The 17,434-nt window shown below is 35.4% G+C and overlaps 1 protein-coding gene across 2 annotated transcripts in view; it reads left to right on the forward strand.

The window, feature by feature from the left end:
• LOC114325436 (voltage-dependent calcium channel subunit alpha-2/delta-3) overlaps positions 1-17,434 on the forward strand; it is a 144,742-nt gene that overhangs the window by 14,077 nt on the left and 113,231 nt on the right. For both annotated transcript variants that reach the window (XM_028273509.2, XM_050663520.1), the window contains exons 3-4: positions 9,670-9,780; positions 14,597-14,819. In XM_028273509.2, coding sequence (XP_028129310.1) covers positions 9,670-9,780; positions 14,597-14,819 — 334 coding nt within the window. The remainder of the gene's footprint in view (positions 1-9,669; positions 9,781-14,596; positions 14,820-17,434) is intronic.

Genomic DNA, 17,434 nt, shown 5'->3' on the forward strand with positions numbered 1-17,434 from the left:
GTAGAAGAACACCAGAAAATACATGATAGTTTTAACACACATAAAAAATTAAAGAATTAACTCAGAACGACAGAAAAAGAAAACCGGGAATACTAAAACATACAAATGAGAAACTTGTGTTGAGTACTAACGAAAAATTAAAGAGATGGATAGAATACATAAATGAATTGTTCAAAGACAATAGAGCAGAGCAGATGGAGGTCGAAGTAGAAGATGATAATATCATCAAAGACCATATTATGGTCTTAAAGATATTCATCATCATCAGTAGCTCGACAACCCTTTTTGGGTTCTGGCTTGTTCTAGGATTTTCCGCCATTCTGTTCTGTTCCTTGCTTTGTTCTTCCAGTGGGTAATCTCAAGTGTTTTCAGATATTGTTCCACTTGTTCCATGTATCTCATAAAGATATTAAAAGAAGAAATTAAATTGGCATTAAAAAACAGCAAAAATGGTAAAGCATTAGGGCCAGACCAAATCCCAGTAGAAAGCTTAAAATGCATAAATGATGAAACCTTAGACATTGTCATAGACTTGTTTAACAGTATACAAAACAGGAAACATAGCAAAACAATGCTTACTCTTCACCTTTTGTGCTATCCCTAAAAATACAAACGCTAAAAATTGTAGTGAATACAGAACAATATCATTAATAAGTCACATTCTCAAATTATTCTTGAAAATAATACATGGTCGTATAAATAAAAAACTGGAAGAAGGAATATATGATAGTCAGTTTGGGTTCAGAAACGGACTAGGAACCAGAAAGGCGTTATTTGCTTTTAATGTATTAGCTCAAAGATGCATGGACATGAATGTGGATGTGCATGTTACGTTGATTTTGAGAAAGCATTTGACAAAGTAAGACATGAAAAATTCGTTCAAATTCTAAAGACCAAAAACATAGACAAAAGGGACTTACGAATAATAACAAACCTTTACTGGAATAAAAGATCACAAATTGTAATAGATAAATAACCCAGTCCAGAAATTGAAATTAGGAGAGGAGTTAGGCAGGGATGTATTATGCTTCCATTAATCTTTAATGCATAATACTGAAGCCTTTTTTGAAGAATCAATCATTACTATCTCAAAGTGAAGTAATAATAATTAACGGAAGATCTATTAACAACATAAGATATGCAGATGACACCGTGATTATGACAAGCTCTGGTGAACAATTCCAATTACTACTAAACAAAACAAACAGTTTCTGTGAAGAATATGCACTAAAAATTAATATAAAAAAGACCAAATACATGATAATAACTAAGAAAACAAACATACAAACAAGCATATATTTGGGAAATGTACCAATAGAATGGGTTGATAAATACAAATACCTAGGAACCTGGATTTCAGAGAAAGATGATGAAACAACAGAAATAAGAACCAGGATAGAAATAGCAAGAAATGCGTTTGTAAAAATGAAAACAATTCTCTGCAATAAAGACCTTAGCTTAGAACTGAGAGTAAGAGCTTTGAGATGCTACGTGTTCTCGATATTGCAATATGGACTTGAAAGCTGGACATTGAAGCAAGAACACATAAATCAGCTACAGTCATTTGAAATGTGGTGTTACAGAAGGATGCTTAGAATAGCATGGACACAGAAGAAAACGAACACGTAAGTATTGCGAGAGATGGGCAAAGAATGCGAAATAATAAACACAATAAAAATAAGAAAGTTATAATATCTGGAACACGTAATGAGAGGACAGCGATATGAAATGCTAAGACTGATAATACAGGGAAAGATAAGAGGAGGAAGGAGTATAGGAAGAAGAAGAGTATCATGGCTGAAGAATTTAAGGGACTGGTTTAAATGCAGTTTTATATAACTCTTCAGAGCAGCGGTAGATAGAGTAAAGAGAGTGATGATGATATCCAACCTTCGATTAGGAGACGGCACTTGAAGAAGAAGAGTGACGCAGAAAATACGGAAGAAGGAGGCAATATGTTGAAGTGGGTAGCTGGAAAGGATCGTTCCTATCTCGGATTATCTTTTGTTATAATCTGAATTCAGCTCTACAAAAATTAACAAAAATTTTAATTTTCTTATAAGTACAGTATGCCGATTGTTAAATAAATTGAGACTTACTTTTCAGTATTATTTATTATTTCTTCAACTAAAGCTTTGCCAAATACATCATAAAACGCCATTTGTTATTTTTTGTTAATCTCCACTATAATATATAAATAACAAACTACTAATCATTCAAATATAACCAAACAAAAATAATCAAACCACATTTAATGGACTGCTAAAAATAACAAGTTTTGACATCCTCCAAAATATTTTGTTTTAGCATGAGTTTTAACGGTTTAGGTTAAGCTTTTAACGGATGCATAATTTACATAATACAAAAATATTTTTAACGGATGCTAAAATTTTAGAGCGCTCTAAAATTTAATGGAAGTGTAACAGAATATACCCCATTATCGTCCAAAAATAAACCCTATTAATTTATATACCTATATTAGATTTACAATCAAGATGCAGTAGAAATAAACAAACCAAGGCACATTAAATGCTACTAGGAGCACTCCCGAATCATAATTTATAATGTATAAACTTTGGAAATCATGATTTGGGAATTACAATGTAATATAAATTGTAAATTATGATTCGGGAGTGCTCCTAGTAGCATTTAGCGTGTCTTGGTTTGTTTATTTCTACTGCATCTTGATTTTAAATTTAGTATATACATATATCTATTTTCGGAATATTTTTAAAAGCCTTCTGGTTAAACTTTTCAAAAACATCCTGTTTGATTTAATCTTTGGCATCTTTTTGATATTAATCTTTGAAAGTTTTCCAAAGTTTTAGCTAGCATGTGACACATTTTAAGCAATTTGTTTTGATTTGATAGTTTTTGCAATACCTTTTAAACACAACTTTAATCCTCGGTTTAATACGAGAGTAAATGTGTACAGGAAGTTTAACAAAAGAATGTCATGTTAAATCGATTGGAAGCTAATACTGCTAGTAAAAGAAAACTCAAAGATAATGTTTAAACCAAAGATGGTGAAGAATGTGAGAATAATAAAATAATTATATTTTTGAAAATGTCAGATGTCAGATGCAGCCGAATATTTAACGAGCACACGAAAAATACCGCATGTACTTTTCCTTGCCTTAGAATAAGAATAACATTATGACAGACTTATTTGAGATATGGCTATACCGGATAATGCTTAAAATCCTGTGGGCTGACCGAGTTACAAATATCATGACGAGTCCCCCAGAAAAATGAAGAAAAACCGAGAGGTACTAACCATTATCAAATCTGGAAAGTTACAATACTTCGGATACATTGTGTGGAATTAATCCAAATATGCACTCATACAAGCCATCCTGCAAGACTCACGTTAAAAGAAGTAAAAATAAAGACAAAGGCACCTAGAATATCGAGATGTCAAAAACAAAGGTAATAAGAACTTTGAGAAAAATGACTGAGAAAGACAGGAGTTTATGATATTGTCCTGAATACTACTACAAAGAAAATAGAGAAATCACACCAATAAACTATACAAGAATAAGATTTTAAATTATATCTTTTAAATGGTTCTATACGTTGTACTTTATCGCATGCTTTCTTAAGAAGTTAATGTATTCCTCTTTGTCCAGTCTCTTTTATATGATTTCTGTGGTTTTCCGGGTTTGAGTCCGCGTTGAATAATTTTGGGTTTTACAAAAACCATTGTTTTGATGACGTTTTGACAAGGCCACATTTGTCATTGTCAATTCTAATTAGTTCTGCTCTGCTTCTTCCTGATGTTCGAGGAGAACTGATTTAAGGCTCATTATGACCTCTGGTATTTTTCATATCTTGGCCTTTACTATGGCTTTTCTGGGGAGGTATTTGATTCATTAATAATTACATCCCCAGTAATTAAGTTAATATCAATCCCAGTTGCTTTCCTAAGATTGATATTTGCTTTAATTTGGTTGGAAAATTCTTTTGGAGTAACTAGTTTAATTTCACTCAAAACGTTTCCTAGAGGTATTCAGCAAATGTATTAGCCTTCTCTAAATGCCGGTTTGCCCAGCTTTCGTCTATATTATTTCTTAATGGAGTGTTTTGAAAGATTGGTCATTTTAATTTCTCAGTGGCTGTCCAGAGGAAATAATCACTTGTGCTATCATTTGTTACTTTTCATAGATAGTTACTTATCGATTCGTTTTTATTTTTATTCTTTTTAGCTGTTGAATAGCATTATTTGGTTTAGTTTTATCAGACGGAGCTCTAGAGCACTGTCAGATCCTTCTGAGTTTTCTTTTCTCCACGATGCTTTGTAATTTCTTTAGGGTAATTATTACCTTGCCTAACATTGAGCATTCCATGGCTCTTGTTAGGCTCAATGTTAGGCATTTCTCGTCGGGATCGAATTACGAACAGGGAGATAAGACGGAGAACAGGAGTGACGGATATCATAGAAAGAATTATGACCCTAAAGTGGAACTGGTCTGGACACATAGCTAGAATGTCGGACAACAGATGAATACAGCGAATAATACACTGGAAACTAAGACAAGAAGCATATCGAAGTAGAGGTCGTCGGCCATCCAGATGGTCTGATAACATAAAACTGATCGACAAAACCTGGATGCAAACAGTACAAAACAGAAATGCATGGAAAAGACTGAGGGAGACCTATATCCAGCAGTGGATAGATCCGGGTTGAATGATGATGATGAATTATTACCTTTAATTCTATGGATCAGTTAAGGTGAATTGTTCCACGTAGGTTGCTGAATTTGCTTAACAAAACATTACATTTTTTCATCAAGTTCATATTTAGTTATTAATGAAACTTTTATATTCATTTTTTTCCAAGTGAAGCTGAAAACTCCGCCAATCTGCTAGTCTATTGATTAGTTTAGAATATTGCTGATTTTGAATAACAGTATCACTCACTGTAAGAAGTGTTGGAGAATGGTCGGAGTTCATAGAAAGGATCAGGTCTGGAATTTTGTTGGATTTTAATTCGCAGATTTAGAAAAGGCCATACAAGACTAACTCATAAACATTTAATGACTTACCAAGATGCATCTACATGTACACACTGTGGTAACATTCTATCTGTTAAACATATATACTCATACTCTCCCTATTTCAACAACAACAGAAAAAATAATCATGTGAGTCGAAACCTACAATATATTCTTAACTCGCCAGATTAATTCCAAAACCTTATTAATTACCTCTATGAAATCAGGCTTTACCAGGAAATTTAGAAGAAGAAATGTTTAAAATTTGATAACCCTTAAATATACAACTATCAAATTTAGTTAATATGCTTCTTTATCCATTGTTATGTAACTCAAAATTATTGTATTGTAATGTAATAAAATTGTACGTGTGCCAGTAACCTATCATGCCGAGACACGTAAAGCTAAATAAAAAATATGAATTATCAGCTAATTACAACTGTATGAAATTGGTCTAAAATTTCAGATTATTGTCAAAAGATAATGTATTCAAAATATAAAATTCGAATCCCGAATACGAGAGAAAAGAAAACCTCATTAAATAAAGAGAACAACCGTCTTAAATAAATCCAAGCCATTTCCTAAAACGAAACACAAAAGCATTAATACAGATCTTCGAAGGATATCGCAACACTTCCGGTTTCTGTATTATATTGGGCTGATCCCTCTCTGATTGATGCGCTGTTTTTAATAGTAGTTGGAAATATCGATCAACTAGTACAGTTCCAGATCCTTACTTGCCCACGGCACTGATATCGCTTGGATTCGACCTCAAAATAAAATGAAAAAATGTTTTGTTATTACTGTCAGATTTAGCCATACGGCTCACCCTTAGAGGGGGAAAATTGACTCATCCCAGGTACCTACGGTATCAAAAGGATTGAGCTCTGGTGGGAATCTTTCCGTGTTATTGAGCCCTAGGTGACATGGTATGCAGGTGTATCTCCCAAAAATTTTCGTACACTTCTGGCCGTTGCGAGTAGTACAGCTTTCTGCATGGTCTTGTAAAGATGTTCATGTAGACCCAGAGTTTTTATGCTTTCGAGGAGGTTCTTCGGAATGACTCCAGTAGTAGACATAATAATAAGTATCGTCTGGGTACTTTGCATTCAGCATTGTCTTCGTATTTGAATTTCCAGATCTCTGTACTTAGCGACCTTTTCAGTAAATTTACTACGTAGATTATTGTTGTTAGGTATCGCCACATCAATTAGTGTTGTTTGTCTTGTTAATTTATTAACTAGTACGAGATCTGATCTATTATGTGCCACTGTTTGGTCTGTGAGCACAGTGCGGTCCCGGTATAACTTGTAGCTGCCATCCTCAAGCATACTCTCAGGGACGTATTGATAATATGGGAGATGGTCCGTTTGGAGAAGTCCCAGCTTGATAGCTATCTCTTGATGAAGGATTTTTACCACTGCGTCATGCTGTTCATTGTATTCACTTGCAACAAATGCCGGGCAGCCCCCTGTAAGATATTGGATAGTTTCTTGGGCTTGACATCCATATCTGCATCTGTCGTTTTGAACCTGAGGGTCTTTGACGATATATTTCAGGTAATTTCTGGTTGGTATAACCTGATCCTGAATGGCCAGTAATGAACCCTTCGTTTCAGGGAACATCTTTCCTGATGTCAACCAATAGTTCGACGCTGTATTGTCGACATAGTCTTGGCTGACCTCATTGGGATGTCGCCTGTGCAGAGGTTTACCCATCCAGGTGTGCATTTTTTCATCTTTAGTGAGGTGGTTTATGGGCATTTCGGGTTCCCTCAGTTTGATCGGTGTAGTGTCATCTACTGCGCAAATGGCGCGATGTAGAGTGGATGTCTCAGCGTGCATCTGAAAATAAGTTCTTAAATTAGCAATCTGTTTATCTAATTGCTTACCTATATCCATAAGTCTTCTTCCTCCTAAATACCGCGGTAATGTCGTTCGCTCTACTGCACTTTTAGGGTGGTGTTTTTGTGCCTTTGTGAGGTGTGTTCGTACTTTTCGCTGAAGATTTTCTATATCCGTTTTTGTCCACTTAACAATACCAAACGAATAGCTAAGCGCGGAACAAGCGTAGGCTATTATTACTACCTTATTTAGCCATACGGCTCACACTCCCTCTAAGGGGAAAATTGACTCATCCCAGGTACCTACGGTATCAAAAGGATTGAGCTCTGGTGGGACTCTCTCCGTGTTATCGAGCCCTAGGTGACTTGGAATGCACGTGTATCTCCCAAAAAATTTTGTACACTTCTGGCCGTCGCGAGTAGTACAGCTTTCTGCATGGTCTTATAAAGATGTTCAATCGGACCCAGCTTTTTTATGCTTTCGAGGAGGGTCTTCGGAATGACTCCAGTAGTAGACATAATAATCGGTATCGTCTGGGTACTTTGCATTCTCCATTGCCTTCGTATTTGAATTTCCAGATATCTGTACTTGGCGATCTTTTCAGTAAATTTACTACGTAGATTATTGTTGTTAGGTATCGCCACATCAATTAGTGTTGTTTGTCTTGTTAATTTATTAGTTAGTACGAGATCTGGTCTATTATGTGCCACTGTTTGGTCTGTGAGCACAGTGCGGTCCCAGTATAGTTTGTAGTTGCCATCCTCAAGCATACTCTCAGGAACGTATTGATAATATGGGAGATGGTCCGTTTGGAGAAGTCCCAGCTTGATAGCTTCTCTTGATGAAGGATTTTTACCACTGCGTCATGCTGTTCATTGTATTCACTTGCAACAAATGCCTGGCAGCCCCCTGTAAGATGTTGGATAGTTTCTTGGGCTTGACATCCATATCTGCATCTGTCGTTTTGAACCTGAGGGTCTTTGACGATTTATTTCAGGTAATTTCTGGTTGGTATAACCTGATCTTGAATGGCCAGTAATGAATCCTCCGTTTCAGGGAACATCTTTACTGATGTCAACCAATAGTTCGACGCTGTATTGTCGACATAGTCTTGGCTGACCTCATTGGGATGTCACCTGTGCAGAGGTTTACCCATGCAGGTGCGCAGTTTTTCGTCCTTTACTACCTTTATTACTGCTATTACTATTATTTTTCGTCCGCTTTACTATCGTTTATCATCAGCTTGGTCCTTTCAATTTGGAAATTGGTCACTTGCTGATTTCACAAATCTATAACCAATAAGGCTCACTAAACTTTTCTTAGAAAAGTGTTGTTCTTCTTTTTCTAATACAGCCCAAATTGAGCCTTAGCCTTCTTTATTTTTTCCTCCACATTTGTTTGTCTGTGGCTGCTTTTCTCCACACACGGACTCCCAAAAGTGCCTGTGTGTCGCTGCTTACTGTGTCTTCCCAGCGCTTTCTTGGCTTTCCAACCGGTCTCTTTCCCTGAATTCTAGCGTTCAGTGCTGTTTATGGTAGCCTATCTTCTCCCATTCTTATCATATGTACGGCCCATTGCAATGCTTGTATTCTAATGAAGTCTGACAGGGGTGTTTCCTTATAAAGTTGATAAAGCTCGTTGTTGTATCGAATTCTGAAGATTCCGTTTTCCCTTACAGGTCCTAGTATTTTCCCCAGTACTTTCCTTTCGAATGTGCCGAATTTGTTTTTGGATGTTTCTTTCAGTACCCATGTATCACTGCCATAGCATGGTATTGGTCGAATTAAGATTTTATAGATTCTCATCTTTGTATTTCGATGGAGACTTTTTAGACCGAAATATATGGAAGAGGGTAAAATAAGCTCCGTTTGAGCTTCTTCTTGTAATTCTTCTTCTTTCTCTTTATAAGCATATATGCTTGTTCATTGGCTGAATGATACCTACATATATGGAAGGTTGTAACTCTATCTTTTGCGCGGTCGGCCGATACTTCTTTTACCGATTGGTGATTTATCTCTTGCTATTTTAACCACACGTGTCTCCCCTATTCTGCTTATGTAGTTATTCCATTCTTTTTTTCTATTTAAGGTCCATTTGTTTAAACACTGTGCGTTAAATGTTTTTCTAATGTCTTCACTTCTTTTTCGACTTTCTAAGTATTCCTGTAATTCTTCCCAGTACCCTCATCTCTTCCGTTTCCAGTAGCCTTTGTATTGTTGTAACACCAGGTTGTCACGGCTCTTGTTTCTGATGCATATGGCAATATTGGTCTTATACTGGCTTCAATAATTATTCTTGACTTCATCTCAATGTTAATATGTCGGCTTCGCCATATAGTATATAGTATTATTAAGGCACCCTTCCAGTCTATTAGCTTTTTGTACTTGATTTCTCACTTCTTTGTCCAGGTCTCCATAACTGGACAATGTAGTTCCAAGGTATTTTATTTGCATTACATGTTCAATACTAATGCCATCAATTTCTATTTTACATCTGATTCTTTCTTTACTGATTACTATTGTTTTAGTTTTCTAAAATGAAATTGTCATATTGAATTCTTTTGACTCGCCACAATAAATAATTTTGATGAACTTATTTGCATCTTTCCCTATTTCTCTTATAGTGCATTTATCACATTGTGGTTTCTTTTGTTACATGCAGAAAGATATATACGCAGACTGGTAAACACAAGACGTGATAATAAAGGCAAATGGGTGTTAGAACAGTAGGAAGAAATACTAAATAATAATAAATTAATTAATAATTTCTTTTGTATTCTGGATTTCTTTTGTAATATTTTATGATTATTAATGTTTTGTTTTTATTTACAGAAATACCATGACGTTGATATAGATGTTGTAAGAAAAGATGGACTTATATTAATTAGAGAAATGGCTATGGAAGTAAAAAACATGATGGACTTCAAAATGAGTGCTGTTATGGTAAGTCCTATACAACTATTTTCATATTTTACTTATGCAATATTGTATTATGCAACGAGCATTTAATGATTAAAAGGTGCGAGTATGAGGGTGCGACATGAGCCACGTAGAATACAAGCATCATAATGGCAATTAAATGCAAGTAATATACATGCCTTTTTCTGCGATCATTGACAACAAACAAAATATATTCCAATTTATTTATTTTTTACCACCAAAAAATTAAGTCGTTATATGATTAAATTAATTATCTTGTCGATACATTTACATTTAAATATTACAATTACTAAAATTAATTTGAGGCGACAATTTTATTACGCTTGTTGATGAGGTTCCTGTCATTGATGGTATGATATAATTTCCTTACTAATTTGGTTGTATTCGATGGAATTTAAAATTTGGTTACCGATGTGTATTTACATCCGCCGTGACGTTATAATGTTATATCAACACCAGAATCTACTAATATAAACGAGGGCATTTAGTACAAAATAAATCGATTTTTAAATACAGAATCTAGAGACCTGCAGTTTTTGCATTATGTTCATAATGACGTCAGAAAAAAAGCCTACTATTTAAAAATGGGTGGAAATGCATAATTGCACTTTAAAGAGCATAAAATGCATCCAAAAGTGCATAAACATATCAAAAGCAGTATACTAAGGACCACATTTTGTTATTTGGGGAGTTTTTGGGGTCACTGATTACGAATACGCCATCAGAACCGACCCCCGGACCACCTGGTGTCCAAGGTCACTGCGAGGGACGTCATCTTCTGGAGTTTCGAGGGTTTTCGACATTAAATTGATGCAAACGGATTACTCACGGGTTATCGGGGTCGCTAAACACTAATATGCCATCATAATTGACTTCTGGAGTACCTGGTGCCCAGGATCACTACTAAAGCACGTCATCTTCTGGAGTTTTGAGGGTTTTCGGTATTAAATTGATGCAAATGGATTACTCGGGGGTTTTGAGGTCCCTAAACACTAATACGCAATCAGAACCGACCTCTAGAACACTTGGTGCCCAGGCTGACTGCAAGAGACGTCATCTTTTGGAGTTTCGAGGGTTTTCGGCATTAAATTAATGCAAATGAATTACTCGGGGGTGTTGAAGTCGCTAAACACGAATACCCAATCAGAACCGACCTCCAGAGCACTTGGTGCCCAGGGTCACTTCAAGGGGCGTCAACTTCTGAAGTTTCAAGGGTTTTCGGTATTACATTGATGCAAACAGATTACTCATAATGTTTTTGGGGTTGCTGAATACGAATTTACCTGGTGCCTAAGGCACGTCATCTCAGTGGCGGATCCAGGGAAGGGCGATGGTGGCGATCGGCCCCCCCTCTCAAACCAAATTATATAATAAGATTATAAAAAATTCATTTATTAACTGATTTTTTATAAAAATTTAGATAACCAGCATCTTGACGATGCTGGATTCTGCTGGCTCCGCCACTGCGTCATCTTCTGGAGTTTCGAGAGTTTTCGGTACTAAATTAATGCAAACGGATTACTCTTGTGCTTTTGGGGTTGCTGAACACGAATATGACTTAGATAAAAGACTCTGGAGTATCTACTGACCACGATGGATAACAACATCAAAATAGAATATAGTTAATCGACCTTGAAATAAATGAAGGAAAAACATTGTCAGCTATAAATTGAGTTTATATTTATAAATAATTAAAAAAAGTGAATAGCACAACATAGATATTTTAATAAAAAGTCTACAAATAGCAAACAAAATTTCATCAATTTGAACGCTTTCTTTGAACAGCAACTTAGAAATCCTCCGAGTACTCGGTGTCTACCAATTTAATGTCGTAATGCCTCGAAATTCTAAAACATGACGTGCATAATAATCACTCTGGCCACTAGGAACTCGGGGGGTCGGTTCTGATTTAATATTCGTGTTCAGCAACCTCGAAAAGCCATGAGTAATCCGTTTGCATCAATTTAATGCCGAAAACCCTCAAAACTCCAGAAGATTACGTACCTTAGGCACAATGTTATCTGATGGTATATTCATGTTCAGCAACCCCAAAAATCCAAGAGTAATTCGTTTGCGTTAATTTAGTACCAAAAACTCTTGAAACTCTAGAAGATAACGCGCCTTAGGCACAAGGTGCTCAGGTATCTGTTCTGATTGCGTATTCGTATTCAGGAACCCCAAAAACCTGTGAGTAATCCGTTTGCATAAATAGAGTGGCGAAGACCCGCGAAACTCCAGAAGATGACACCCTTTTCATTGGCGTTGGGCAACAGGTGCTACGGGAGTCGGTTCTGAAGGCATATTCGTGTTCATCGACCTTAAAAACCCTCCAAAAATTCATTTGTATCAATTAAATGCCAAAAACCCTCTAAACGCCAGAGATTCCGTCCCTTACAGTGGCCCTGGGTACCACGTGCTCCGGGGTCTGTTCTGATGGCATATTCGTGTTTAGCAACCTCAAAAACTCTCGAATAATCCACTTGCATAAATTTAATGCCGAGAACCCTTGAAACTCCAGAAGATGACGTGCCCTAGTAGTGACCCTGGGTACCAGGTATTCCGGAGGACAATTCTGATGGCATATTCGTGTTTAGCGACCCCAAAAATCCACGAATAATCCGTTTGCATCAATTTAATGCCGAAAATCCTCGAAACTCTAGAAGATGACGTCCCTTGCAGTGACCTTGGGCACCAGGTGATTCGACCCCCCAAACCCCCCCCCCAATAATAAACTTTGATCCTCTATATACTGATGTTGACATGTTTATGTTCGTTTGGAGCATAAACATGGATTTTATGCACTTTAAAGTGCAATTATGCATTTCCACCAATTTCTCCATAGCAGACTTTTTTCCTGACATCATCCTGAACATAATACAAAAACTGCAAGTCTGTAGGTGCTGTATTTAACAATCGACTTATTCGGGTGTTTTTAGTGCTAAATGCCCCGTTCTAATATTGTCGTGGAACTGAGACGAAAGCAATGTTCAGTATATTATGATGTTGGATTCGGTAGATTTAAAAATTTGGCTATTTCTTTTCCCAGATTACGAAATTTATTGATTCCAATATTTTAAACAGTTCTTTTCCCATTCTGATAATTCGTGAAAAACTTTTGCGTTGTACACTTTTTTAGCCGACGATTTATGTATGTATTTTTTGCAAATTTCGAAATATTTTCCTGTAATACTTGTAAATTTTCTTGTATGCGTTTTTGTCTCTTTTATCATAACTAAGAGAGTTGAGTCAAACTCGTAGACATAATTTTGTTCCAATAGTAAGAATTGCAGTTTACCATATTTATATCCACGTTATGTCCAATGAATTTTAATATTGAGTAATGGGTCAATAATGGGTAATATATAAACGCAGAAATAAACAAGTAAAACATTTTTGGAAAAACTGTCAATTCTCCACTCCAAAAATTGCGAAAACACCTTTCCGTAAGTTTTTTGTGATTTCTCCGTCAGTAATTTTTCTGGCGTTATTTTTGCTCATATATATATTTATATTAGGTGATGTTAAATTTTCAATATCGGTACCAACTTCTGATGTTTTCTTTAAAATATTTAATCTTAAAATTTGTCATTTGTTTAAATATTGTGAACTGTCAAAGCGTATGCATTTGACTTGACATTGCTCATTGCGTAGGTGCCACCTTGGATACAGAACGTCGTCATCTCGCGATTCTATTGGTTAAAAATCGTATCATAGTAAAATATCTGTATCATTATAAAGTCCATTATGATACACGTATTGATATTGTAATGGATGTGCAGTCATGGACAAAAAGATGAAATATTTTGAAATTATCATGTGAAGTAAAATTTTTGCGCCGCAATCATTAGCTCTCTGAGTCTGATAGGAATAGGATTTCTTTTCCGAATACGATGTTTTAATGTGTCATTTAAAAACTCCATCGGAGTTAAATCCGATATGAGCTAGATGGTGGCCAATATAATCTTTTAAATTTAATCTCAAAATGTTTTCAATGTATATGTCAGCTGTCACTCGCCAAATCAGCCTCACAAATTCGGTATATCCTTTCCAAGCAATAGGTAACTTCTTTTTTAAGTTCCATCTTCTATCGAAAGTTGGAAATCATCATGGCTATGTGGACCCTGTTAACTGCCACTCTAAATAGTTCTGCACTACTGCAGTCGAACCCATTTGGGGCATACCCCAAAGGACATATCTACCGAACGTGTGGAGGTCATTCGGCGAATGACATCCGACATGTAGATTGAAAACATTTTAAAAGATCATGTTTTGCTATTTGCCAGCCATATTGGATATAACAGATTCGTACAAACGCACAATAACGCATGTCGCTAGAATAGTCAATTCTTACCTTGATCAGATTTAATATAAAAGATTATTATATTGGCCACCAAATGATATTGCCCATATCAGATTTAAATCCGATCGAGCATTTATATGACCTTTAAAACATCGCATTCGAAAAAAAATTATATACCTAGACCTAGACCTAGAACACTGGAAGGACTAAGGATCGCACCATAAACAATTTTACTTTACATGATAATTTCAAAATATTCCATGTTTTTGCTCTTGAGTGTATTAAAGTATGAGAGTAGAAAAAGTAATTTGTACCAATCTAAAGAAATCTTATTTTGTTTTCCTTTTTTGACATTCTGAATCAATCCGATTTCTATATAATTCTAAACGTTTAGCTTGTAAGATAATTAGAAAGGGAAACAAAAACCTACAATGAAAAAACAAAATCGATCAAAACGTTTGTACTTAAATGTATAATGGATCTCGTTGTATTGTACCTAACAGAATCCTTTCTTTCCAGAGGATAATGGACTCAGCGGAACAAGCTGCATTGACTCCTCGATCAGACAATGGCCAGCCGTTCCGATTTTATAATGCTAAAAGACTGAATGCGTTCGGCGATGATGGTAGACCTGCCGAAGGCACTAGAGAAATGATTCTCACTCCAAATGCTCATTTCGACCATCTTCCTGTTAATACAACTCTTAGTTCTATTCTTATGCCTAATAACGTTGGAGAAAGTGGTAAGTTTTTCATATATTTCTGTTACATGTAGGAAAATCATAAAATTATATTTTTTTGTATATCTACAGAGTGTTTCCAAAGTAATCTGGATAATTCTAGTGGGCATCTCGAAATACAGTTTTACGACTATTTCTAATAAAAATGTGTGATTAGTATTGCCTGTATTTGAGATACAGTGTATTGAATAATTGTCTGTGATAGACGAGCTTTGACTGAAATTTAGTGGTGACGCTTCTGATTTTCAAAATTAATAAAAATAAATGATTGACATTCGGCCGTCTTTCACCTATTACAGGCATTGATCTTCTTTTAAAGGTGCCTATCTTTTGGAGATGTTGACGCAACGGCGGATCCAGCAACCTTGCAAGGATGGGGCAATGAAATAAAAAATTTCTCGTCACTCGTGTACGCACGATTCTCTTTCGGTATGGGCTGTTACTTTATTTTTTTTCATGTACCTGCCATGTCCTTTCAGAACGTTGGTTACTATCATAGCTATCTTAATTTTATTCACTACCACCCTAAATCAACCACGAAGTGCTTTTTCGTCCTGGACTGCGTTTGCCTTCTATTTTCACTTGCATAATATTTTGCAGCAACCTATATTTAAAACTTCTCATTACATGCCCAAAATATACTCCACTTTTCTCTTCTTGATGCCTTCTATAATCTCAGTAGTCTTGCTGAGACGTTCTAATATTGTGGAGTTTTGAATATTCTTCACCCAAGATACTTTTTCTTCTATAGAACCACATTTCGAAAGCCTCAAGGCGATTTAGGTAAGTAGATCGATTTTAGTCACAGTCCAAGACTCGACACCATACAGTAAGACCGAGACCACGTACTTTGGAGAAAGAATTTTGTTTTATGTTACATTCCGTTATTCAGTTGTCAACAGGACACAAAACTCACTATTTATTTTCAATCGTAATTATCTCTTTCTTAAAAAAAGGCGACACCAGGGGAAGTCTCAAGGAGGGGGCAATTGACCCCATTGACCCCCCCCCCTTGGATCCGCGCCTGTGTTGACGACCACATCAACCCATCTAATTCTATTCACAGCAGCTCGAAATAGATCAGCTGACGTCAGACCAGGCCTCCAGAGAGGCCCTGAACTACGTCCAGGGCGTCTCTTGCCCTCAACCTTGCCTTGCAGAATCAACTGTAGAAGTCAGTATTTATCATTAATCATTACTCATGGTGTGGCCGAAGTAAGCCAACGTTCTGATCTTTACGGTGTTAATTATTTCTTTGTCTTTCCTTAGTCTCTGGAGAATAAGTTATGTTAGTTGTGTGGTGTATACATGAGACCCTCAACATACGTCGGTAGCACCCCATTTCAAACGCCTCTAATCGTTTTATGGCATCTTCTGTAAGACTCCATCTTTTAACTCCAGCTAGAGGAGGACACTAAAGACGTAACATCTAAGAATTCTTAAGCGTGTATTGATACTTAAAGATAAGTTACAGAGAATGTTCCTGGGACTGTTAAAAGAGCTTCTTCAATATGAGTTTTTATTTCGTAGCTATGATCCCAATTATCGTTAATGTTGCAGCCCAGATATCATATTTTCTGTACTCTTTCTAGGGGTGTATTGTTTACGGTAATTTGGGCCTTTATGTTGGTGTTCTTACTAACGATCATTAAAATTAGAAAAATGGGGCCTATAAAAAAGCACTCTTTTGTTAGAATAGTAAAAAAAACATATAGATGTGCAAAGTTTTAGCCTTATTTTTATTCCTTTAGCTTCATAAAATGATAAGAACTGTATTATTTTCACCTCCTTGAAAAATAGGGAAATCCCGTAAAAATCAATAAAATAAACGTTTCCATAAAAAAGATGATTTTTACTATTATTTAGAAAAAATTTCACCCTGTATATGCTTTTTGAAAACTCTAATATCAATTTTACAAATTAGACAAATAGGTAATTAAAATGGCATAATTTATTTTTTCCCCACACGATTACTTAATTTTGTATAAACAAATCAAATTTGACTATGAATTAAAAGTTTGGTAAAGTGAACCATAGATTTAAAAAAATTAACTTTTATTACAAAAATTAATTTTTTTTAAAACAAATATTTAATTTATGTTACCACCCAATCAACTGATTTATTCAAACCAGAAAAAAATCAGGTCCGGCTTTAAAAAATTAGTTCGTTTGGGTCTTAGAAAAAATTTCACCCTGTATACGCTTTTTACGATAAAAATTTCACCCTGTATACGATTACTTAATTTTTTATTAAAAAATCAAATTTGTCAAAATCGCAATTTTACCATAAAAATAAAAAAATTAAACGTTTTTCTTAAAATTAAAAGTTTCACCATTTTTTTTTTCTATAACACGTCTAGATCTAAAACTCCCCATAACACTTCTCTTTGGACTCTATAGTTTAACATAGACGTGATCAAATAGATAAATTTTTAATTTTTTCACTTAATTTTTGCGATTTAACTTTGCAATTCACGAATCTGCACCTTTTATTTTTAAAAATTCATAACTTTTACAAGAAGAAGACTGAAAGTCTACAACAATTTTCATAGTCTTCACAATGGTAAGAGATATGTGCTGTAAAAATTTTAGAAAAAAAAATATTAAAACGGAACAGA

Source organism: Diabrotica virgifera, chromosome 10 (assembly GCF_917563875.1).
Source record: "Diabrotica virgifera virgifera chromosome 10, PGI_DIABVI_V3a".
Lineage (NCBI taxonomy): Eukaryota > Metazoa > Arthropoda > Insecta > Coleoptera > Chrysomelidae > Diabrotica > Diabrotica virgifera.